This window comes from Artibeus jamaicensis, unplaced genomic scaffold, assembly GCF_021234435.1.
Source record: "Artibeus jamaicensis isolate MK-2021 breed Jamaican fruit bat unplaced genomic scaffold, CSHL_Jam_final contig_415, whole genome shotgun sequence".
Taxonomy (NCBI): domain Eukaryota; kingdom Metazoa; phylum Chordata; class Mammalia; order Chiroptera; family Phyllostomidae; genus Artibeus; species Artibeus jamaicensis.
The window spans coordinates 34,728,209-34,754,007 of record NW_026521823.1 but is presented as its reverse complement, the minus strand read 5'-3'; the positions used below and the strand labels follow the sequence as shown (position 1 = coordinate 34,754,007).

Genomic DNA, 25,799 nt, shown 5'->3' with positions numbered 1-25,799 from the left:
ATGAAACACTGAAAGTAGAAAGGATACGAGGGTATAGGGAACACAGCCAGTTGTCTCCACAAATTGCATCACTCCCGAGTTCCTTAGTAACAGACGTCCGTTTTTGTTGGGGAAAACAGGGAAAGTGTGCCCAGCTATAAAATTGCATTGCCCAGACTCTCATCATGCAAGGGGTGGCCAGGTGGCAGAGAACTAATTAATGAGAGGCAGAGGAAGTCATTTGCTAGGACTTCCAGGAAAGCTTATTAAATATAGCCAACCCAATCTGCACCCTGTGCAATAGTGTCTTCATATACATGTTCTTTGGTGACTTGCTTTTTCACTGACATTGTGATTTGGAGATCCATCCATATTTATCTAATTGCTATGACTCATTTATTGTCACCCCTGATTAGTATTCCATTTTACAAATAAGCCACCATTTATTTTGTCATTCTATTTCAATGGACATTTGAGCTGTGCCCAGTTTTTTGTTATTACCAACAATAATCCTATAAGCTTTCTTGTACAGGTTTCCTGCAAAATTTCTGTAGAACCAGAGGTTGGCGTACTTTGGCGCATGACCCAAGTATGTAGAGTTCATGACTTAAAAATGGTTTTTACATCCTTTCAATTTTAAAAGGAGCAAAAGGAGAATGACATTTTATGATGTGTGAAAATAGGAAATTCAATGTCTATAAATAAAGTTTTGGCAGATAAACCCGTGTCCATTTGCTTACGTGTTGTCTGTGGCTGAGTTGATGCTCCAATGGCCTAGCTGCCATCGATGTCATCTGCCCTTTTTTTGAAGGGTAGTCACAGCACCTGCTCTGTGAGGCTTTTCTTGAGATGGCCTCCTCCTTTAACGCCTGCCTATTTATTGTAAAGTGCCAGTCCTTTGTGTCTGGTCAATAAAACTCATTCTCATTTACTCTGTGTGCATCCTGCTACCTTCCCAAGGCAGGGAATAGGCACTGGGGTTTGGGGCCACGAAGTCTCATGACACAAATGGAGATGCTCTAAGAATGCCTATTTTTATTGCCAATAATCGTGACATTACCTTTCAGATGCTTCCCTGGGGACGGAAAGAATTCATGCAGCTTCCCAAAGTGCTAGATTTAAACTCAGGAAATAATTTTAATGAGAGAATTCAAGAAAGCTGCTTGTTCATTTGTTTATTTGTTCAGTAAGATTTCGTAAAAACTTGTCATCTTCTTCTGAACTTCCGTGGAATTTTATTAACTTGTGTCTGTTATAATTTATGGGTATGTATTCTTATTTCCTTACTCTAAACCCTTTGAAGACATTAACCATTTTACACATCTCATTACTTCCTTGGGATATGCTACAGTCACCTTTGCACAGACAACATACAGAATATTTCTAATGACGCTAAACCTCTACTAGAAGATGCAAAAGCAGGGCATGTTTACTTGTCTCCTAGCAACATGTTGCAAGCTTATGCATTTCATTAAAGAAACAAAACAAATGCGTGACTCTACAATACTGACCACAAATGTAAGTACAGAAGATTATTGCTAAATAGCAGATTTCAAGTCCATATATTGTTCTAAATGATGATTTAAAATTACATATATCACACACAGTTTAATAAAGAGAGGCAAAGAACAAAAGACAAAGAGGCAATGAGCAAAGAGGGACCCAAGAAAAAGGCAGGCCATGATTGAATAAATACACTCAAAAGTTTTGTCAAACTTACCTGGAGTGAGACATTTGTGAGGTATTAGTAATCTGTTTTAAATAAAATACACGAACTTATTAAAATCAAACTTACACTAAAGTAAATGAAACTAAGCCATTGCTCATTTGGTCATCATGTTAGTATAATTTTGCCTCGGTTTTTTTTAAACATAAATCTGTAAATTCTATACAACTGAAATGAAGAAATATATTTAAAGTATTCAAAGTTAAAAGTTAGAATAGGATCTTTCTTGTAGTAAGGAAAACCTTGAAGCCCTACAGAGCAATAGTTTTAAAAAGCCATTTCAGCTGTGAGACTGCATTTAGGTGGAGAAAATTAAACTTTTATTATATTACATGATAATTTGGCAGTAACTTTATCCTCACATAGCGCCAGTGTTTTCATTAAATAAATAGAGTGCATGCTGAATCTAAAAAATTTCAAGACGATTTAGTCTATTAAACACAATATTCTCATGATAAAGCACTTATTAACCACTTCTTCCACATACAAGGAAAGCTGCTATCATCATCAATTTTTATTCATATTACCCCAATATGAATAACTTTGAATAACATTTTGCTAAAAAATACTACAATACTATTGTGTCCTTGAATTACATTCATTTCATAGCCAATCTGTGCTCAAGGGTTGTTAATAATGAACTTTAGAATGCTTTGCTGCTCCACTAACTTGGATGACCTTTGCCGAGTTACTCAATTTTTGCATTTTAATTTTTCTGTCAGGACATAGAAATGACATATGAAAGAGACCCTAATGCTGGTTCAAAACCTCAGAAGTTCCTCTGGTGAAATTTGAAACTGGACCTATACACAGAGGGCAGAGAGAGACCCAAGGAAGAGGCAGGTCACTCGGGATGGGTAGGTGGCGGGTTTAATAAGCAAGAGAACACAGTACGAGGCCTGCCTTGGGCAGCTCTAGCTGTAAGACAAGCACATCTTTGCACCCACCACCAGAATCTCACGAGTTTATACACAGAGGCTTTAATGGGGTTCGGTCACATGTACAGTCCAGATGGTCTCAATAACATCACTGTCTCCCAGTGTGGAAAATATTAGCGGAACGTACAGTATATTCCAAGGACAAGAGTCAGGGAAGGAGCCTCTGATTGCCAAGGTCCAGCTCTCAGATCAATCTGCTGTCACATCCTAACTCAATGACCTCTCTTAAACCTTAAGCATCATCCAGCCCTACTTTTTTTTTATTCTGCAGATAAGGAAACAAGTCCAGAGATGACCCGTCTTCGAAATATTTCAAACTCACATAGATTTCTAGGAAGACACTATGTAAGCTGAAATGTATAACAATTATGGAAATAAATGACCTGGAATTAATTTAATTCTCTTTAAAAGAGAAATGGAGCATTCCTCACTATTCTGAACTCCAGTCTCCTGGAATACATATTACCATATGTATTAGCATATTGTAGCAGTGTCGTTTAATAGTGTATTTCTGTGACTTTTGATATGGAAATCATTTCTTAAGATTTGCAACCCATCAGGTAAATGCTGACATTGAAGATACTCACTGTCAATATCGTATTTCCTTTATCTCTCAATTTCAGTCAAAAATTCAGTACAAAAATAAGTGGAAATGAGGAATTAATTAAAGCAAATACTTGTAAAAATTCATAATACATTTTTCTGTTACGCTCTGTGGATAGAAATGAAGCTCCTTACTCATCTGCCTGAGCATTCTGCCTACCTATCCATAAAACAAGGAATCTTCAATATTTATTGAGCCCCAATAGCATATACTGTGCCAGGTTTCTGCAAGGGATGCTAAAAATGAATAAGGCATGAGCCCTTGAGAATATACTGTCTCTAGTAGGAGAAATAAGTAAGTGCTGTATTCAACTTCTAACGTGAGAATTATAAGTGGTATATGACAGTTAAAATAAAGAGCTTATGAGAATTGAAAGGAGAGATAGATCACACCAAGTAGGTGGAGAAGCCAGAAAATGAAGCCTAAACTTATGAAGGTCCAAAGCAAGGTCTTCTAAGGACAGGTATACACTGAGGACATGAGAGGAAATGTAAGTGAAGTGCAAACGTTTTGGCAACTTCAAGATTCAGATTCCCTATAGGGCAAAGGAAGTAATGGGAGGGGAAAAATAGTTTACTGCAACCCCTAAAGTATTTTTCCCAGCTGCTGCTTCTTTTTACGATGTACTTTGATATTTATAATAAATTTACTCTTTTTGAATAGGGAAAAAATCATTCCTCACTAGGAGCTGGAACCTTGAGCCTTCACCTCTACCTAATTAAAAAAAAAAAAACCCAAAACCTAAATTCTTTGCTTGTTGAATCATATGTACTGGAAAGCCAGTTACCTCTGTCACAGAGTTTTGTCATTCAGCCTGATGTAAAATGCACGAGCTTTGAGGCCAGCAAGTTCTTGGTTGAAATCGAGACTCAATCACAGTAGCAGGTTATCAGTTTTCTATGCATTTCACCTGTAATCCTCTGACCCAGCCCTTCTCGGTTTTTCTCAAACTTTAATGTGCACAAGCATCACCTGGGCATCCTGTTAATCTGGGGATTCAGATTCGGTAGATCTGAACTGGAACCTGAGATATTGTATTTCTAATGAGGTTTACAGGTGATGTTAATGCGGACCACTTTTGAGTCCAAAGGCTAGAAGCATGGCCCCCATTATCAATTATCAGCATTACCTGAGAGTTTATTAGACCCAACCCCCTACTCATTGAATCAGAAACGTGGGGTGAGGCCCAGGCACCCTGTGTTTCAACAAGCCTCCCAAGTCCTGTCACTGGTTTTTCAAAGCGATGGCAACAGTCCAATCACCGGAAAGGGGGAACTGGGAGTGTTAAATGCTATTGATGCCCAAATCTCAATCCCAGAGATTCCCCTGTAACAGGTGTGGTCTTGGGGTCCGGCTTTCTTAAAGCTCTACCAGATGACTCTAATACGCAATAAAATTTGAGAAACCCGTGAGGTCCGTGCTTGAACGTCAATAGGCCTTATTTTCCGCAGGTGTAAATGTAGATACTATCCCTGCTGAGTCCTGCCTTCGCTTCCAGATTTTGGTCCTTCCAGCCAGCCTTAGTCGGGCACAATCCCATTCGATCTCGGGCAGCCCAACCCGCCGGGTGTCCCACAGCCTCTCCTCCGTCGCCGGAGCATCAGCCCCGCGGCTCTCCATCCCGGCACCGCCCGCAGCAACGTGGCTCCGGTGGCGCTGGAGTCAGCCTGCGGGGGACACTCCGCCGGAGCTGGAGCTGGACGCGCATGCGCCCGGTACGCGCCAGGCCCCAGGCCAAACCGGAGTAACGGACTCGAGCTCCCCCCACCGGAAGTGGGCGACGGCGCGTCGGGTGGAGCCGGCCGTAGCGTGGCGGCTGGGGGCTTTACGTTCCAGCTCGTGCGGTTTGCGCTGCCCTCTCAGCGTCATGGCCAAGGCCGCCAACGTGGTGCGGCTGCTCCTGGGCAACACGGTGCTGTGGCTCTCGCTGCTGCGCTCCGGGACGGCCTCCGCGTCCAAGGCGGTGACGGCTCACTTGGCCGCCAAGTGGCCCGAGACTCCGCTGCTGCTCGAAGCCAGGTGGGTGCGGGCTGGACCCTCTTGCCGAGCCCCGGGCGAAGGGAAGACCAGTGGGGCGGAGGGTGCGCTGAGACCGTGGCGGCCCCTCTGGACGTCCACGCACCGCTGCTCCCAGTGCCCTCGTGCTGGACCCTAGGAGCATCACTCTTGCTCTGCTGCCCGGGTGCAATTGACTTGTAATTCCCTTTTCCGCCGCGGTTAGTACGTTGCCCCGTCTGCGGTTTTTAAAACTTCGGGACCTTTGTTGAATGAGTTTGAATTTTATTAGCATTTACGAAGGAAAAAGAAAGGAAGAATGGGTGGTGGGTAGAGGGTGGCATTTAATGCAAGCACTTCAATTAACGTGGACAGTTCTTTTAAGGAAACGGTTCTCCAAGTACCTAGGTAGGCTTCCTTTGGCCAAGACCGCTTCCCACATTTGAGTTCTTTACGAATCCCCTCCATTGGAATGAGTTTATAAGGTAACATTTACTGAGCAGAAACAAAACTCGTAGCTGTTATATTGTGCTTCTAGTAGTCTAGTAAACAGAATTTGAAAGTTCTTCAGCCAGTAAGAAGTTTTAATGCCAGTTGCTTTTGTCATTTCACCCAAGCAACAGCTTATGGCCCTGGAAGAGACTATCACCCCACATTACATTGCATATGTGAGATACTAAAATAGTTCTTTTTAACTCAGGTGTAATTGACATACAACTTTATATTACTTTCAGGTGTACAACATAATGATTTGTTATTTGTAAGTCTCGTGAGCACCACAGTAAGTCTAGTTAACTAACACCTGTTACCATCTGTAGTTACTGGGTTTGCCAATAAGTCCGTTATGTTTTTTCTGTAAAATAAAAGACATTTTTCATTTTCACCGATAACTATTTATTTGTATATTTTGATTATGCCAGCTGTCTCCCGCTCTTGGCTTCTAGTGGGTAGAGGCCAGGGGTTCTGCTAAACATCTTCCAATGCATAAGACAGCCCCACAGCAAAGAATTATTTGGCCAACAATGTGGGTAATACCAAGAAACTTCACAAACCATTTTTGACATGTTCAGTCAGTCACAGTACCTTCTCCATACATTGCACAAATCTTTTTCTGTGTTTCAGTTGTGTTTTTAACCTTTTTTGAAATAATAAAGCATAATACATCAAAAATGTATGTTCTTCCATCTTCAGTATTACCATGGCTATACAAAAATTCACCAATTTCGATAAGTTTTTTAAATGCACATTGATATGACAGCTGACACAATACAGTCTAACAAAATTGTTTCAAATGAAGTTAAAGACATCTAAGCGCTGCTAGAGCCATTGTACGGAAAAAACTGAACTTTTTGGCCAACCCAATTCCAGTTTATGTTTTTTGAGAAAGCTCCATACTCTCTTTCCGCAGCGGCTGCACCAATTTACATTCCCACCAACCTTGCACAAGGGTTCCCTTCCCTCTGCATCCTCATAAGCATTTATGTCTTGTCCTTTCAGTGACACCATTGTATAACAGGTGTGAGGTGGCATCGAATCGTGCTTTTGATATGCCTTTTCCTGATGATAATGAAGTTGAGCACCTTTTCATGCCCCTGTTGGCCATCTGTATGTCCCCTTTGGAAAAATGTGTATCAGATCCTCTATTTTTTTAATTGAATTGCTTGGTTTGTTTTGATGTTGAGTTGTATGAAATCTTTATATGTTTTAGCTATTAGCCCCTTATCAGATACATGATTTGCAAATAGCTTCTCCCATTCAATGGGTTGCCATTTCATTTTGTTGATGATTTCCTTTGCTGTGCAGCAGTTTTTTAGTTTGACGTGGTCCCACTGGTTTATTTTTGCTTTTGTTGCCTTTGCTCTTAGTATCAAAGCCAAAAAAAAAAAAAAAATCCCCACCAAGACCAGTGCTTACCACTAATCTCTGCGACCAAAATGTGAACTTAAGGGGACAAGAGTATTTCTTCTTACTTGTGTTTATTTTGCCAAAGTACTGTGCATGAAAGAAGTTGCCCAGTGAATACAGCAGGACCCCAAATATCATTGTTGTGTTCAACAGTGTTTTGTTATAAAGTCAATGAGAAAAATAACTTCATTCCTGGCTGGGGCCACTGTCTATGTGGAGTTTGCACGTTCCCCGGGGACTCTGGTTTCCTTCTGTGTCCCAAAGGTGTGGGTGTTAGTCGAATTGCTGTGTCTCCATTGTCCCCATCTGAGGGAATGTGGGTGACTGTGAATGTGCCCTGTGACCGGAGGGCCTCCCGCCAGCTTCCAGGAGACCCTTGGCCTCTGCCTGGCTGCTTCAGCTGCCAGGCTAGGCTCTGGCCACCGGGGACCCTGAACTGGAAGAAACAGATTGGAAAATATCTCATTTTTTTATTCATCTTTCTTAAATGTATGTATAGCTCACATTTATTTCAGTGTTTAATATTAGAAGTGTTTGGGGTCTTTATTTAGAAGTTTGGTGATATGTTTGTGACCAGGAATATGTTATTGGAACTTGACTCTCATTTATGGCAATTAAATTGATTTAGTTATATGTCATTTCACTTAAAGTTGCAGTTTCCAAGAGCTTATAGACAACATTAAGGGCTCATTGTATTAGTTTATTAGGTGTGCCAAGAGTGCTTCTTACACATACTTGTTTTCCTCAATGTTCAGTAAACAGAAGTAGGTGCTCAGTAAAGTTGATTCAATGGGAGAGACCATTGAGGTCTCTGTGTACTTCAAACTGCCATTGGAACGACCTCTGTAATGTACCTGATCTGTGGAAACTGGCCTCTGCTTAGAAAATTAATCAGGTTGCTCAGTGTTAACCACATGCCCCTGCTTGTCCTGTTGTATATCTTTTTCTCGTATTTTAAATTCAGCATAAATATTTGCCTGTTTCGAACATGGCCCTATGATGGCTACTGCGTCAGAAACAAGGATGAATGAGGTATGTGGCCTGCCTAAAGAAATTTATAATTTGCTAGGGGTGATTATAGGCTGATGAGCCTAAATTTTTACAATGTGTATACCTTAACTTATATGTCTAAACTGCATTTATTCTGCTGGTGTTACTCTTGGTGAAAATTCTTTGGGAATTCTACTTATAATCACTCTATGTATTCTTAGTAGAGGGGTGTCCAAACTTTTGGCGTCTCTGGGCCACACTGGAAGAAGAAGAGTTGTCTTGGGCCACATATTAAATACTCTGTGACATGCAATCCCCAAAAATTGCATAATGTTTAAAGTAAATTTACGATTTTGTGTTGGGCTGCATTCTTAGCCATCCTGGGCTGCATCCAGCCCGCGGGTCATGGCTTGGACCTTCCTGCTTTAGTGTGTATAAAATTCTCTGTGGTAGAATTATTTGTGGAAACATTTTTATTTGGAAGTAAGTATTACATAAGACAAGTAAAGAACTTGGAAATGCCAGGTGGTTTTGGTTCGTTTTTTCCCTTTTTAAAATTTTGACCAAAGATAGTATCTTTTGGACAGTGAGGAGCTGATTTAGATGAGTCCCAAGGATATCTAGTTCTCTGATATTTATGATGAGTTACTGGCAAATTGCCCCGGAAAATACTGGGTTCGCCATAAAGTTCCTTTGGCTTTTTCCGTCAGTCAGTTCTAGTAGCACTTAGTTGTCTTTACCCTCATTTGAAACAATTTTGATAAATTGTTTTGTGACAGCTGTCATATCAGCATGCATTTTTTAAAAACTTATCGAAATTGGTGAACATTTGTATAGCCATTTTAATGTTGAAGATGGAAGAAAATAAGCAACATTTTCAGCACATTGTGCTTTTTGTTTCAAGAAAGGTAAAAATACAACTGAAAACACACACAAAAAGTTGTGGGCGGTGTACGAAGAAGGTGCTGTGCCTGATCGAAGGTGTCAAAGGTGGTTTATGAAGTTCGTGCTGAGGTTTCTCACTGGACGATGCTCCACAGTTGCATAGAGCAGTTGAACTTGGTAGCGGTCGAGACATTGACTGAGAACAGTCTACGTTCTACCATGTGGGAGATGGCTGACATACACAAAATGTCCAGTAAAGTTATTGCTGAAAATGAAAACTGTGTTTTTTATTTTATGGGAAAAAAGCATACAGACTTCTCGGCCTACCCAATAATTCCAGAAGAGCTCCAGAAGTGCGTAGAACAGTGGTGTACACTGAGGGAGTAAGTGTAAGTGAGTATCACTTAGGTATAGTCAGTTAGGTATTAATTGGGGCTGCGCCCTACTGTGCTTAAGGTTTTTGCCATCCATGCCCTTTTCATGTCGCATCCTGTTCAGTGTTCCAGTTTCATTTGCTTTTAGGGTTGTTTTGTTTTTGCCATTGTAGCTTGGGCACCATTGATAAGAAGAGTTATTTTGAACTTATTGCTTTAAATTCTTATGCTTGCCATGTTTATGTTGATGGATTGATCCATTTTTTTCACATCCTTTGCTCTACTTAGTAACCAACTCAGACTCCCAAGAATTAGTTAATCTGCATATGTCTTTGATGTCTTAAACACTTCCCATTTATATTATGTATTAGTTTATCAAGGTGAGAGAGAGATAAGGTGGGCAATGACAAAGAATCTGTACCATCTACTTGGTGGCTGTCTCCTTTTCTCGTTTAAATAGTTAAATCTAGTTGTTTCAGGTGTCTTAGGGCTAAATAACCTTTTGCTTACTTCATTAGTTCCAAAAGGTTTTATATGGCTCTGGCCATTTTTTCTTACCTGTTCTCTGTACAAAAGTGAAAGTCTCTTAGGGCTTCAAGGCCAGATACCTAATGCAATGCACCAGCTTCCTATTAATTTTTTTATTAAGGTATTTTCTGTTTTAAATAATGAAAAGATTGTCACCATAAATAGCTAATTAAACATGTGTGACATATTTAATGTCACACATGATATTTAATGTCATTGGCTTTATGAACACTTTAATAAAAGTGTTCATAAAGCCAATTTTTTGTGGAAAAGTCTTACTTTCATTCTTTACTTTTTCCCTAAAAAAACCACTTTTTTCATTATTGTTAAATTATGCCTCTTAGTGTTGCTTCACATGGAGAAAATAAATTATCCATATTTTAGTTGTAGCTAATAATGAGGAAAAGCCAAAAATAATTTCTTATGCTGTCTGTTCTGGTCATGATTATGAACTTGTAGTTGAGAATGACATGTCAGGTAAGAATCATCAGTTTGTTCTCTTTCTGCATTATGGTAAATGGAAATGACTAATGACATTAATTTTTGAAGATTTTTGTTTTTTACCATAAGTTATCATTATTTTCTAAAGTACAGTTTATAGCATCTAAACCATTTTTTTCTTTTCATCTATTAACTGAGTACTTTTATTTTTTAATAGTGAATTTTTGGCAGAAGAAAGTAATGAAAAATTTTGGCAGTTTTTGGACACTGTAAAAGAACTAGCAATTTATAAGCAAACAGGTACGTGATGCACATATTTTAACTGGTAAGATTTGTATTTATGTGTACACATTGGATCTGATTAATGACAAAGTTTGTGTGTAAATGCTTAATGGGATTAATAAATATGAATATTAAGTTTGAAAAGCTGTTCTAATGAGAACTGTTTTGAGCTTTCATTTCCAAAAATGTAAGGCTTTAATGCTATTATTATAGGAAAACTCACATAATTAGCAATGTTTGTATTTTGCATTGTAATCAAAAAGAAATAGAAATTGTTTAATGATGGCTTTCTTTTACCTACATTTCTTTGAAATAGTATTAGTTTCACATTTAGTAATACTGCTTTTTTTTGGCAAAAATATTCTTAAGCTCTCTAAGAGACATTTAATACTTTCTGTCAAGAAAATCAGGGAACCTGCCCTGGCCAGTGTGACTTAGTTGGTTGAAGCATCGTCCCACCCACCGAAAGGTCGTGGGTTCGATTTCTGGTCAGGGCATTTACCTAGGTTGTGGGTTTGTCCTTAGGGAGCAACCATTGGGTCTTCTCTCTCACATCAGTGTTTTTCTCTCTTCTCCCCCTTCCTCCTCCTCCAAAATCAGTAAGTGTATATATATTTTTAAAAATTATCAGGGAACCTATGTACTTTCATTTCACTATCTAGAATGTGGAGCTAGTCATTCCTCCTTTCTAAATGTACAGGAAAGCACGTCTACATAGACACATACGGACATCAGTAGAACGATCGAGTGTTTATCAATGTGTTTCTTAGGGAAGGTCAGTAGATTTAAGGAACTGAATTTGGGTTTTAGCAGCAGAGGCTAAAGGTTCCTTACTGTTACGAAGAATGGTTATTTTCCTGTCTCTACAAAAAATAGAATGAATGATATTAACATGGAATCCCTTAACAGGGAATATTTTTTAGCCTTTTAGACATAGAGAAAGTGTCTTACTAGGGTAATGAGTTTATGATTTTATTCCTGAGTAAATTGAAGATAAACAGCAGTTTTGAATGTTGAGTGTTCATTTACTGGAGGCTTATTTGGCTCCTGTGGTGGTGAAGTCCAACAGTTTCGTGATTTCATGAGGTAGGTTTTAAAAGATAAGCAGTCATGCCTTTAATGGTATTTTAAACGGAAACATTTCCAATAATCACTTGAGTTATCAGAGAAGCTAGGCACTGCTTTAGATATCAGGAATGTGCAGGTGAACACGTGTGATGTGTTACTTGGGCCTCCGTAATGGCACAGTGCAGGAGAGGGTGGGGCGGCAGTGCACTCCCAGAGGAAGGAGCTTTGGCAGGGAAACGTGGTAGCAGGTAAAAGAAAGGTGCCCAGTCAGTGCGTCAGAGGCAGGACGGCCTTTGCCACGGCGAGTGCAGGAGCTGCGTGGATGACGGGGCTTCGCCAGGTGGTGGTGAGGGGAGGAGGGGAAGGAATAGCAGTGCAATGCACAGAGGAACTCTGACTGCTCCAAGTCTGTCTTCAGATCATCGGGAGATTGTTGGCTTTGTATTTGTCCTGGTAATTGTAGCTTTGCTAATTGAGGTGAAAAATAGGCTAGAATAATATGTCAAGTTTTCATGATAGTAAGAAATCCAGCACCTCTTTTCCTGGCCCTCACCTAAAATCTTCAGTATATCTGTCCCAAATCTGTTGTTCTCGCTACATACTTATGCCTTATTCAGGGCCATTTTTTTCATTAACCATGAAAATGACTCTTGTAAAGTCTGAACTGTCATTTCAAGTTACTGAGATATATGAGCGTGTTTTATCCGTAAATGAAACGGCGCACCTGGGCAGTCTGGTGGCAGGCAGATCATTAAAATGTCGGAACAGCAGCTCAGGAATGAACACCCAGGTTCTGCTTCCAGCTCTTATGGTGGGAGGTGTGTGTCCAGGTGGAATCCTGAGTAAGTTGTATTAAACAAGAATTGCCAGCACCGACCATCTGGTTCTGCTAAGCTCATTTTCAGGCCGAGAGTCCACTGCACGGGTCATGTCATGGCTGACCTTGTCAGGTGTGGGAAAGAATGGTGATATGGGGAATTAAATAGGTTGACAGCGATTAGATTTTACAGAATTTGTTTTCAAGATGTCATCCTAGAGGAAACATTTTAGATTCTCAGTTACATGTAAATTTTTAGGTGGTTGAATGTCCATGAAACCCTCTAAATACTCCTAAGAATATTCTGGTGATGTACTTGCTTAAAGAAGTTGTAAAAGTTGAACATTTCAACGCTTTGAGTTCAGGCGCTAGTTTGACGTCATTTAGTTGGAATGGTACATTATGTGCCAGCAAATGAAGACCTTTTGGTCACTGAATTGCCTGTTTTTGAACATTTTATGTAGTTCTGCCACTGAGTTTTGTACTTGTTTATGCCTCAAGATTCAAGTGGCATGGTTGCCCCCACCTGTGTGGTTTCTCTAACTGCCAAGTCCCTCTTTATTTTTACTTCTTCATGTGTTCAGCATCTAAGAATCCCACTGTCAAAGTCCTTGAAGATTTTAATGATTTCTACAGTAAAGTTGCTTTTCTATTTATGGAAAAGATTTTCAGAAAATGTGATATTCCTAACTCAGTTACTTGTAACTCAGTTACTTGTAACTGAGAGCCAGGTTTGGAGTAGGAAGGCAATTGCAGTTTGGATGTACCACGTTTGAAATGCATGTGGGATATCCAAGTGAAACTAGCCAGTGGGCTGATATATGAGTAGGAGACTTTGACTACATAGCTAAAACAGGTTTAGGCTAAAGAGTGGGATTTGGGAGTTAAGAGGGTAGTCGAAGTTCCAGGGAGAAGGTGTAACATGAGAAAACAGTGGGTCCCCAGGGCAGAACCCTGAACAGCACCAGTGTGGAAGGGGTGACCGGGGGAAGAAGGCAGGGTAGTCCAAGGAGCACCGTGGAGGCGGTGAAAACCTGGCAGGTGTGATGTCGAGAAAGCCAGGAGACTATTAAGTGGTAAATGGTACATGTTATCAAATGCTGCAGACAGATTAAGTAGTACAAACAGGAAGCTTTTGGCAACAGAGAAATTATCGGTGACATCAGCAGAGCCGTTTCGCTGGTATAGTAATCGAAGCTGCAGTGGGTTGAGGTGTGTGTAGAGGTCCAGTTGTAGGAATAAATACCAAGTCTTTCAAGACTGACTGTGGAGTAAGATGAATCAGTAGCTGACTGGAGGCAGCTGCTGCTTTTTTATTTTTATTTTTTAACCTGAGAGTGATGTATGTATACTGCCAGTTGGCAAAATTCAAGCAAAAGGTGAAGTTGCAGATAAAGGAAGGATATTGAAAGGGCAGCATCCTCATCAACAGGGTAGTTAGTGAGTATGGATTTCGTTATTTTAAAACATCCTCTGAAATAGCCTGATACATCATCCATCTCATAATCGAAATGAACTTGCAGGTGAAGCCTACACTACAGACGTTCACTTTCTCTAAGCCTCCGAATCCTACATCTGTCACTGTCTGTATTAGAGGCCATCTTCACAGTGACCTTGACCAGATGTGATGTCTGTTGTCGGGTACTACCCACATTTCTTTTTGTCGACTCTCTTCTCTATTGTCATTGGTGGCCAACCCCCCGTTGACTGATGTAGCCTTATTTTAGTTATGTTATTCCTTAATTACAGTTCACATTCCATATTTTGTATTCAGGTGTGTAAGCACAGTGGTCAGACAGTCATACGCTTTTTAAAGTGGTCCCCCTGATATTTTCAGTACCCACCTGGCACCCTACATAGTTATTGCAAGATTAATTGTTAATATATCATCTCTTCTCTGATTTATTTTGCGTTGCTCTTACTGTTGAAGGTGAGTCTAAACTTCCATTATTTATTTTTAATTTTGGGTGGAAATGCACCATAAGTTCCGAGAAATCATTTATTGTTTGGAAGGTAGGCGTGAGGAGCACACCTGTTCTCACTTGATGACTCAGTAGCATCTCATCTCAGGATGAGCGGAGGCCCTCGCCTCTCCCCGCCCCCTTCCCCCGCCCTCTTCCCCCTTCCCCCTGCCCCAGGCCTGTCTCACTTGCCTCTCTTTCTCTGAGGCTCTCAGGGCCCTTCTGTCACTTGTTTCCTGGGCATTTCTTCTGTGGCTCACTTCTTCTACCTCTCTGACCTCCTAAATAAAATTTTTCTTTTTTTATTGAATTTATTGAGGTGACATTGGTTAAAACAATCATATGGGTTTCAGGTGTATAATTCTATAATACATCGTCTGTATTTTGTGTTACATATTTTCCATTTCTCCCACCATTTATCCCCACTTTATTCTCCTTTTTCTCCCCCCATCCCTCCTCTCTGACAGCTGTCAGTCTGTGTTCTGTCTATGAGTCTTTCTGTTTTATGTGTTTATTTTGTTCATCAGTGTCCACATGAGTGCATTTTTGCTTGTAAACAATAAAATTACTGGATTGGCAAAGTATTATTGCCTGGAATGAGTAGACCTATTCAATTCTTGAATATCCTAGAAATGTATTGCATGCTTATTTTGTATGCCAGGAGTAAAAAGTTACAATTGAAAGTCTAGAAAAGATTTCTGTTTTCATAGATTATAGCTTCATGGGAAGGATGTCATTAAACAAATAACTATACAGTTTTCTATTTCACTTCTGAAAATTGAACCAGAGATGGTGTAGAGTCCTTTCAGAGCGTATAACAGGGTCAAGACCCCGGGAAGTCAGGGAAAACTTTCCAAAACAAGTGACGTTTAAGCTGAGGTTTGCTGAGTAGGAGTTAAACGTGCCCCCTCTGCCCTGGTGCGTGACGTGCCAAAGGAGTGATGTGCGACGCCCCGGAGCTGCTGCCCTGCTCTTTCTTTCGATATTGTCTGTTGGTCCTGCACAGGTGGTAACGAAGCAGCGAGTGATCCCCTCCCCACCGTCTGGTTTCGTTCACAGATAATCTTTGTCTTTATCTTAACTATACACAAATTTCTGTTGCTTGATGTGCTGCCTCCAGTGATACCCTTTTGCTCCCGGCCAGTATTTGTGAGGAGTCGTGGAGCTGGCTTTACTCTCCACTTCATTTTCCCTTTGCTGCACCATTGGTGGGTGGCGTATTGTTCTGCGTTGCCAGAGCACACAGCACTTACATCATCTTCTGTAAGTCGTAACCTCTTAATCAGGCTTATCCCGCAGTTCAGTGCATTCGTAGTAACTCACCATCGGACTTTCTGCTGTCCTTTGTCCAGCTGTCTCTTGGTTGTATACAGGTTGCTCTCTAGTTGATGCCTCATAGGTATCTCTTGGGAACAGTGGCCTTGAGTTCTTCACATATATATAAGTAGTATGTGAATTTTATACTTTTTAACGTTAGAGTCTTAAAGTTTTATTAGAAAATGTTGCAGTGCTGATTAGTGAGTCTTTATTCTTATATTCACTGCCCCTTTTAATTCTGGAGAGTTTTCTTGGATTATAGTTTTGTTTTTTGTTTTGTTTTATTCATTAGGACTTAGTCCCTTGATTTTCCGCTTTAGGGTTACAATTATACATATTTTAGATATCCTTTGCCTGGGTTCTATATCTATCATTTACTCTTAATTTTTTTTCATTTTCTCTTTTTAAAAAAATTTGTCTTCCCATGTCGCCTGCTTATTCTGTTTCTCTTACTCTGTTTTCTGTGATACTTTTTACTCTTTTGTTAATTCTTCTTTAGCCCATGTTTTCTAGTGGTTTTTTCTTGTTCTTTCCTCAGCTCTTTCAGAGGGATTTTTATATCCCTCTGTTTTAGTCACTTTATTTCCGAGCTTTTTATCAGGAACTCTGAAGAAGCCGAGATGTTTACCTACTTGCAGGCTACACTGAGCTTCCCACAGTCTCAAGCATCAGAGACATAAGACGTGAGACATAAGTCTCCTTGATCGCAGCCGAAGGACTGCAACTTACCGCGGGGAATCTCCCAAGTAGGCCGTAGGGGGTTTTATGAGCCAGGACCCATTGCAGTAACTGGGCTTTTCACTGTCGTCTTAGACAGGATCTGAGGTTGGCAGGATCGTCTGTAGGACTTATTGACTCATAGGAGGTTGTCATTCTGCATTTCGTACTCCCCCCCCCCATCTCCCAGGCACACCAAAGTTCTATTGACTTTGACCCCTCTGACCACAGTATCACAAATGTCCCCCTTCTTGCGCTCAGTGTAAGTGTGCACCGCTGTACCCATAGTTTGAAGAAGGTGGAACCTTACTCTAACCCGAGACAGGTTTCTGAGCTTGTCAGGGTGCTGTACGCCCGCAGCTGACAGGACAGCTGGTGGTCAACAAGTCCTTGCGCAAGGAAGAGAGTTATCAAGCGAGACATCATTTGGGCAAATGCCTTTGAATATAGTGCTTAGTTTGGGGCCTGTAACCTCCTCCTTATTTTCTTTTAATTAATAGGCATCAAATTGGAGGACCATTTAGTGCTTGATGGCCATACAGTTTTGTCAACATGTCCACTATCATTTACAAGGATTTCCCTCAAATTCTGTTAATTGGCCCCTGGGGCTGGGTCTTGTGTTCTCCAAAACCCATGTGTCTGTCAGCATTCCATCTTTTCGATCAAATCTGTCAGATACATGAAGGGTGTGAGATTTTACCTACTTGCAAGGTAACAGATTGGTTTCTGGATGCTGACAGAAGACCTAAGACCCCGGGTCACAGACCAAAAACTTCACTACTTAAAGCAAAGTCAGTAGCCACAGTGCCCACAGACTGGTGCTGGTTCCCTGAGCCCCAGTTCTCGTGGGGCAGCGGAGAAGGAGGCTGGATGGATGGCGCCTGTCCCTGGGGGCAGGAGAGGGTCAGGAGATGAGCGCCTTTTGAACAACTAGTAAACAGCCAACAATCCAGTCTCCCTTTCCTCCCCCAAAGTGCCTTTCCCTGAAGTAGAGCCATCGGGGGTTACACACCTTTTGTCCCCCCTTTGCACATCAGGGAACTCTGACCTGTGGGCGCCTGCTCTGGATCTGCCCCAGCCCTGCTCTTCTGTATGAGAGGTCTCCAGGAGCAGGTAACCGGTGCCAAGGAGAACAGGAGAGAAAACCTGTGGATACCTGTACCTGCAGGGCTCTAGGGCAGCTCTCCTGTACCTTAGCACCCCTTGCTGGCCGTGGAGTGGTACTGCAGTGTCCTGACACCGGCCACAGCACAGTGATTACACCCAGAGCCTTGCAGGGAAAAGGGGCAAAAGCAGTTTCCTCCCCCTTGTCCCACTGTGCCACCAGGCCCTCTGCAAGTCAGGGTTGCCGTTCCCTTCTGTCCTCTCCCATTCAGGCATCTCCGTCACCTCAGGGGTCTCCGAGAGCTGAAAATGAAACTGTAGGACTCACTCTTTTGTGTTTCTGATCTTTGGCTGGGCTTAGAGGAGGGAATCTGCATTCGGGGTTTATCTGTCCCAGACAGGAAGACATTTCTTTTTCCTTAAGGACTGGTTCAAAGTCTGTCTCCCGAAGTGTTCTGGACACTCTAGTTACTCATGGCTAAATACCAGTACGATGTGTACTAAATACCAGTACGATGTGTTTATACATGTCATTTAAAATTCATTAACAGTCATTATTACATTTTTTGTGCTACATAGAAAGTAGGGCCTATGTCTTGTCCTTGCATCATAACCCCACAGCCTTGGAGTGCGTGGGTCTGATGTATTAGCTTCTTCCAAGTAGATTTGAATGGCAAGATCGTTTTCCCCCGGACTTACGTTGCGTTCTTGGACTTCACTGGAAAGTCTGTAAGAAGTGGACAGAAGTCTTGGTATCCGTTTTTCTCTGACACCACCTGTAACCAGGCTTATGAATACATGTCACTAGGTTAGCATTACAGTTAGTGCGCCAATGTGTTGAATGCCAAATACTGACATTCTTTTCTTTTGAACCGTTTTCACAGAGTCCGATTATTCTTATTACAACTTAATCCTGAAGAAAGCTGGACAATTTTTGGACAATTTACATATCAATCTCTTGAAGTTTGCTTTCTCTATAAGAGCATACTCACCAGCTATTCAGATGTTTCAGCAGGTATGTAAAATCCCCAAGCCGTGTGTGACAGAGAAGCATGTGGCGTGTGCATGAATCTGTCTTCAGTAAATGAGTGTCTTCAGTTCAGAAGGATCTACAGACTCACAGTATCTGGTTCCACTGCTTATCATTGTGTATTATCATTGGCATCATTTATGATAATATAACTGATTCGTTATATCATTTTACAGTTATTTGGGATAAGGACATTATGAGGACAGATCACCGTTAAAATTTACTAGAATGACAGCTTCAATTTGATGAAACTTTTCAACAACTTTGAAGCACATGAATTTCTACTATGAAGTTTGATTTTGTTAAAATGTTGTATTCTGCCTGCATGATGATATTTAATTACAGCAATAACTTAATAGTAGTTGATGAGTTATTATAATCAAAGTAATGTGTGAATTTTTTAATCACATTGTAATTATCAACTACTGTAGCTAAATATAATCTTTGAAATCTTAGATTGCAGCTGATGAGCCGCCACCAGATGGGTGTGACGCATTTGTCGTTATCCATGAGAAACACACCTGTAAAATTAATGAGATTAAAAAGCTGCTGAAGAAGGCTACTTCAAGGTAAATGAATGATAGCCCGTAATGAAAGAAGTGGTTCATAAAAAGTGTTCCTGGAGTGGAGTCGTAGGAGTTTTTAATATATTTTGGAGATCAAGAATAAAGTAATTTTAAAAAATAAAATACAAATCAGAAAAAAATACTTCTTTGCAAAAAAAACGTCATGGATCAAAATAACAGCAATTTCTTATAACACAGAAGTTTAATATTCTAAGACATATTAAAGTATATGCTCTATATTCAAAAACTAAATATATGAGCTGGGAGTCTAAGTCCCTTTCTAAAATATGTAAGTACCTTCAGTATTTTATCTTGATTAGTTTTGGATTTTAGAGCATAAATTATACCAAAATACCATAAAATATGAGATATGCCTTATATAGACAATAACCATATAAAACTATGGATTTATCTGGACTGTATGTCTTTAGCTGTAAACTGAATGTGTACCTTGGGAACAAAAATTAATGAAAACAACATAGTTCCTTTTTTTTTTTTTTACTTCCAAGTATTGCATACACATGAGTGTGGGAAGTCGTGTGTGTCGCGTTCTCGTGGGTCTGCTCTCACCCCCATGGGATGTGAGGGCTGCAGGGAACCGATGCGGGTGCTCAGGCTGCCGTGGGCTGTGAGCAGCGGAGCTCCTTGTGTCTGACCCAGAAGTCTCGTGTCTTCTGCCAGCGTCCATGAAACAGTAAATGCAAACTCAGTAGCTTGTAAATTAGGGTGTAATCAGTTCCCCAGCCTGACAGAAGCCATATATATAAAGCATTAGACTTTTTTTCTGTGAACCCTAGACATAATCCTTGTTTTTTACTACACTATCAGTCTTGATCAGTGGTAGTTGTTTTTTCTTATTTGAGCAAATATTTCTGAATCTACATATGTATTTACAGTAATAGAAGTATTTTATTTTTCCCAGTCTGTACATAGGTTTCTCATTGCTAATTTTTTTCAGTTTTTGTTTTGTTTTCAGTTTTTACGGATTAGATTTTTGTTTTTTAAAGAAATAACTGATAGAATTTAGAATTTATTCTACTTTTGTTGCTGTGTTTCTAATCTGTTACCTTTTGTGTTTGTATTTGCTTCTTTTGCCTTTGGTTGGGCTAAACACTCAGCTTGTTTTCCCCTTTTTTTCTAATAACACATGTAGGACATCAAAGTGGTACTCTCAGTGTTCCATTTCCTAAAAGAAGCCCTTTGCAGTAGTTGGATTTCTTTGTTGGAGGCAGGGCGAGAAAGTCGTGTGAACCAAGGGTGGTGCTGGTGGCTGCCACTTTCTCCCAGACACACAAACCGCGTGTTAGTAAGTCTGCCAAGTTTGGGGGCGGGTGTGTGCCATGGACCTTTGCGCCTTGGAGCGGGAAGTAGGGGAGAGGTGAGCAGTCACTCTGCCTTTCCTTTTGTCTAATGTGTTTCAAGGAGTAGTTTCAAGTAGTAAGGTATTAGGTTTTAGTGATAAGTCTGACCATCGGTTATGATTCTAAGTTAAACTACATACATTCTATATTAGTGGGTTATTTTTGCTTGCAATGTATGCTATAAGGTTTATGTTAGTTTTCAGCTTCATTGGAGAGTTTTTTGTCTTTTTCTGTGTCTTCGAAAATATTACTGGAAATTGGGTAATGGACTGTTAGGGACCTCTCTCCAAATGCCACTTCAAATCAGCGTGCCCTTTTTGTGTGTGTGTGTATGACTGTAAACTTTTTGTCCAAAATGGAAAGCTGTATTTTTAAAGAAATAAATTATATGTGGTTATTATAAAATAATTTAAATACTTGAGAAAAATGCAAAGTAGAAAGGGAAAGTGACCCATAACTATGTTAACAGTTTGGTATATATATTTTTTAACCAACATGAGATCGTGCTTTAAAGTACAATCCTAGAACCTTTTCTCGTTCAATTATACATCCTTACATGCCATATGCATAAACGAGTATAAATGGTGCGCTCTGTTTTTACACTTTATTTCTAACATTTTACTACCTTTTTATTCTTTCCCTTTATAATTTTAGTCAGTTCAGTAAATGAAAATTTCTATTTTTCCACCTATATAATTTTTCTTTATTGTATTTTCCATTACCATTCAGTTCCCTTATACTCCCCTCCCCCCAGCAATCACCACACTGCTGTCCATGTCCATGAGTCCTTTTAAAATGTGTCATAATCATCTGTTAGGAGTACAGAATCTGTTCCTTTAGTTTTTAGATGCATCTTATGTTAACTTACATTGAAAGGATATATTCCCAATGTGCTGTTTAAACATAAAAAGTAGAATAATGTGCTCTGGCTGGGTGGCTCTGTTGAATGGAGCATCGTCCCATACACCTAAAAGATTGTGGGTTCAATCCCCAGTCAGGGCACAAACCTACACTGCAGGTTTAATTCCTGGTCCAGAAGTATTAGAGAGGCAACCAATTGATGTTTCTCTCTCTCACCCCCCCTCCTCTCTTTCTAAAAACTCAGTAAAAACACCCTGGCTGGTGTGGCTCAATGCATTGAGTATCAGCCTGTCATCCAAAGGGTCGCCAGTTCGATTCCCTGTCAGGGCACATGCTGGCATTGCAGGTCCACCAGGTCCCCAGTTGGAGGCACATGAGAGGCCACCAACTGATGTTTCTCTCTCACATTGATGTTTCTCTCCCTCTCTTTCTCCTTCCCTTCCCCCTCTCTGAAAATTTAAAAAAAAAATTTTTAATCAATAAAAACATATCCTTGGATGAGGATTTAACAAACTAGAATAATGCAACATGTACATGAAACAATCACAAAATTCTCTTTATTGCAGACTTCTTGAACTTCTCCCCAGAAACAACCAGTGCTCTCAAGTTCTTGTATGTCCCCCGGAAATAGGCAAGGTGTCCTTAGAGGGCAGTTCAAGGATCTGACTGGCTTACTCAGTGATTCATGGATCTGGCAGCATCCTCTCTCGCAAACAGAAAGGTGCTCCAAGGAGCTGGACAACATGGGTGTTTATGGGCAGAAAGAGGCTGGGACAGCAGTTATTTCCGGCAAGCCTACCTTCTCATCGAGGAGTGCCTGGGATCTCATCAGGCAGGTTGATATCCCACTAGTAATGACCAGGAAATTTGGGACTGATTGATTTAAAATTCCATTCTTGGAGAGGCTGAAACTGCCATTAGATTAGGTGTTAAGTCTTGGCTTAGTAAAAGCGACTCCATTTTGGGCATTGTTTCTTTTTAACAGTTTATTCAAATCATAACTACATAGATATATACCCCTACTTTTATCATTTGTGGTGGTATGCCACCCAATATTTGGTTCCTTCCTTTTTTCCCTTGACAGTATTCTTGATTGATATTTGAGATTAAGTGAAAGTTTGCAAGAGTGGGAGGAAAACATGATTATTTCTTGAGCACCACGCCTGTGCTTTATTCTCTGCCAGATGATGTGCAGGCATTTGGTAAATCCATAGAACATTCCTAGGTAGTAGCCGAGATTCCTCTTCTGGAACCGGTAAGCAAATAGGCCCAAAAGTGATGGGATCTGTGACAAAGTTAAGGTCTGTGCTTGGCCCGGGTCACAGAGTTAAGTGTGTCATTAAGCTAGAACTTAAAACAACTGTGCTTGATTGGAAAACCCACGGTCTCTTCACTGGCATACACTGTAGCATTGTTACTCAGGTCCTCTTTCCCTCTCGCCTTGACTTAGTGTTGCTTTTAAAAGTAGTGAATGAGTGAAAGATTGTAGAGATCTGAATTCATTAAATAAAAGGCTATTTCTTAACATCTTTTTAAAATTAAATTCATTATTTTTTGTTGTTCTTTCTGCCTGTACAGATTGTTAAAGGATGTGGGCTTAGGAATTCCTCAGACATGAGTAGGAATTCTGGCATTCTGTTTGAACTTCTCCTGGATACTTAGAAACCTTAGACGTTTCAGTCCATGATAGTAACTAAAGGATTTGTTCTGTGTGAAGACTCCCGCACAGTGCCTGACAAAGATGTCGAAGCCTATTTATGATGGTAGAGCCGGACCATAGAAATTTTTTTCCCCCTAAATCATATTTGAGGATTTAATGAATTGTTATTTATACAGGGTGAAGCAAAAGTAGGTTTACAATTGTTCATATGCAGAATAATACAGTAATAAATAACGATACAAGAATAAAATGTTGTGTACTCACAATTTTAAACCTGCTTTTGCCCCACCCTGTATTAAGTACTGACAATCTTTGTATCCTATAGGAGTGCCTTTGTTTTGTTTTTTTAAATAGTTGGGACTCATTTTCAGGAGATGTGAGCTATAATAATAAAAAATTATATTGTAATTAAAGAAAATATAAATTTTATTTCATTGAAAAATATGTTTGCATTATGTTTAGTGTTTAAAGACAGTGAACCTTGTTGAAAAATAAAGTATTTCTAATATTTGATTTTAGGTTAATCAAAGTTTTCCCCTGTCATTTAGAAGTTAGGTGCACTGAGTCACCATAGGACATTTAAACTCATTGTCCGTGGAAGTCTGTGTGTGTGCATTTGTATTCCTGTAAGTTCTTTGACGATAATAAATTATAAAGTGTCATGATATATCTCTTACATGCTCCTTACTTTCAATTATTTTAAAAGCTTATGGGTTTTTTTGTTTTTGTTTTTTCCTTTTAGGCCTAGACCTTACCTTTTTGAAAGGGATCATAAGTTTCCTACAGACAAAGAGAACTTACCAGTGATTATTCTGTACGCAGAAATGGGTACCAGGTCATTTGGGAAATTTCACACAGTATTGTCTGAAAAAGCTCAAAATGGGGAAATTCTGTATGTTCTTCGTCATTATATTCAGGTATGTGTTTGTTTTACTTGTTATTTTGGGTATAAAAATACATTTTATGGTTATTATATTTTACATACTGACTTTCATCAGGAATGTTATTTAAAGATTTTAAAAACTGTCAACATAAGAAATAAACCTGTAGGCAATTTTTGTGAGTTTCCTTGAGCCAAACTGAGGACAATTGCCAGGAAGCAAAACCTCAGCAGATGGAGTAAATGCTCAGGAAAATGGCAGATAGATTGTTTTTATTTCTCAGTTATAGATTTTAAAATATATGTTCTGAATACTCACCATTTCTTTCATACTTTGGAAACATATTCTAGTGTATTTCTGGTCACCTTATTTTAAAAAGTTATTTACAGGACAAATATTAATTTGATGGTGTCAAGTTTATCCAACTTTAATGGTTTGCCCTCATGATGTCAGAAAGACATTGTCTTAGATTTTTTTTAGAGAATTAAAATGCTATACTTTGTTTTCATCCTTTATCTCTCTGCAGTGTATTTGAATACCGTATTTTGCTATGTATAATACACACTTTTTTGCCCAAATTTTTGAGGGAAAAATGAGGGTGCACACTATACATGGGAATTAGTAGTGAAATGTAGGTGCACATTATACACAGTAAAATATGGTATTTTGTGGGATAGAAAATTCTAGGTTTCCCATATGAAAATCGTAAGTCCTCCCATAATCAATTGAACTATTAGATCTTCATTTTAAGCCATCATATATGAAGCTTCCTTACAGGCATATTTGTTTTTATATTCTGTTATGTTTCAGTAATATATATTTGTTCAACACAAATATAACATTTTAATTGCATAAAGCAATCTGAGAAAGAAGGACAAAGCTGAAGACATGATGCTTTTTGACTTCAAACTATATTATAAAGTTATAGTGATCAAAACAGTATGGTATCAGCATAACAACAGACACATCGATCCATGGAACAGAATAGTGAGCTCAGAAATAACCCATCCATATATGATAAACTAATATTTGCGAAAGGAGCCAGGAATACTCAGTGAAGAAATAGTCTCATCAATAAACAGTGCTAGCAAAACTGGAATGCCACATGCCAAAGATGAAACTGGACCCTATCTTATACCACTCACAAAAATTAACTTGAGATGAGTTAAAGACTTAAAAATCTGAACCCATAGGACTCCTTAGAAAAATAGGGAGAGTGCTCCTGTCATTGATATTGGCAATGACTTTCTGGATTTGACACCAAAAGCAAAGGCAATAAAAGCAAAAGAAAACAAGGGGACTCTATCAAACTAAAGATCCTCTTCAGAGCAAAGAAAACTGACAAAATGGAAAGGCAACCTATGGAATGGAAAAAATATTTGCAAATCAGGTTTCTGGTAAGGGATTAATACCCCAAATATATACAGAGCTCATACAACTCAATAACAAAACAAACAAAAACCCCAGTCCCATTAGTAAATGGGCAAAGGATCTGAACAGACGTTTTTCTAAAGTAAACATTCAGATGGCAACAGGTATGTGAAAAAGTGCTCAACATCACTAATCACGGAGGAAATGTAAACCAAAACCACAATGAGATACCATAAGACAGCTGTTAGAATGGCTGTTACCAAAAAAGTGAAAATAGAAATGTTGGTGAGGATATGGAGAAAAGGGAGCCCTTGTGCACTGTTGGGAATGTAGGCTGGTGTTGCCAGTATGGAACAGAGTATGATGGGTCTTCAAAAAAATTAAAAAAGGAACAGCAATTTTACCTGTGCGTGTATTTCACAAGGAAGTCAAATCACT

General features: G+C 39.7%; 1 protein-coding gene across 1 annotated transcript in view; it reads left to right on the top strand.

Annotated features, from left to right (window-relative positions):
- The first annotated feature begins 5,034 nt into the window (after positions 1-5,034).
- UGGT2 (UDP-glucose glycoprotein glucosyltransferase 2) overlaps positions 5,035-25,799 on the top strand; it is a 117,208-nt gene continuing 96,443 nt past the window's right edge. Inside the window, exons 1-5 of the mRNA XM_037132502.2 lie at positions 5,035-5,266; positions 10,583-10,665; positions 18,516-18,646; positions 19,118-19,230; positions 23,852-24,026. Coding sequence (XP_036988397.2) covers positions 5,115-5,266; positions 10,583-10,665; positions 18,516-18,646; positions 19,118-19,230; positions 23,852-24,026 — 654 coding nt within the window. The 5' untranslated portion in view covers positions 5,035-5,114. The remainder of the gene's footprint in view (positions 5,267-10,582; positions 10,666-18,515; positions 18,647-19,117; positions 19,231-23,851; positions 24,027-25,799) is intronic.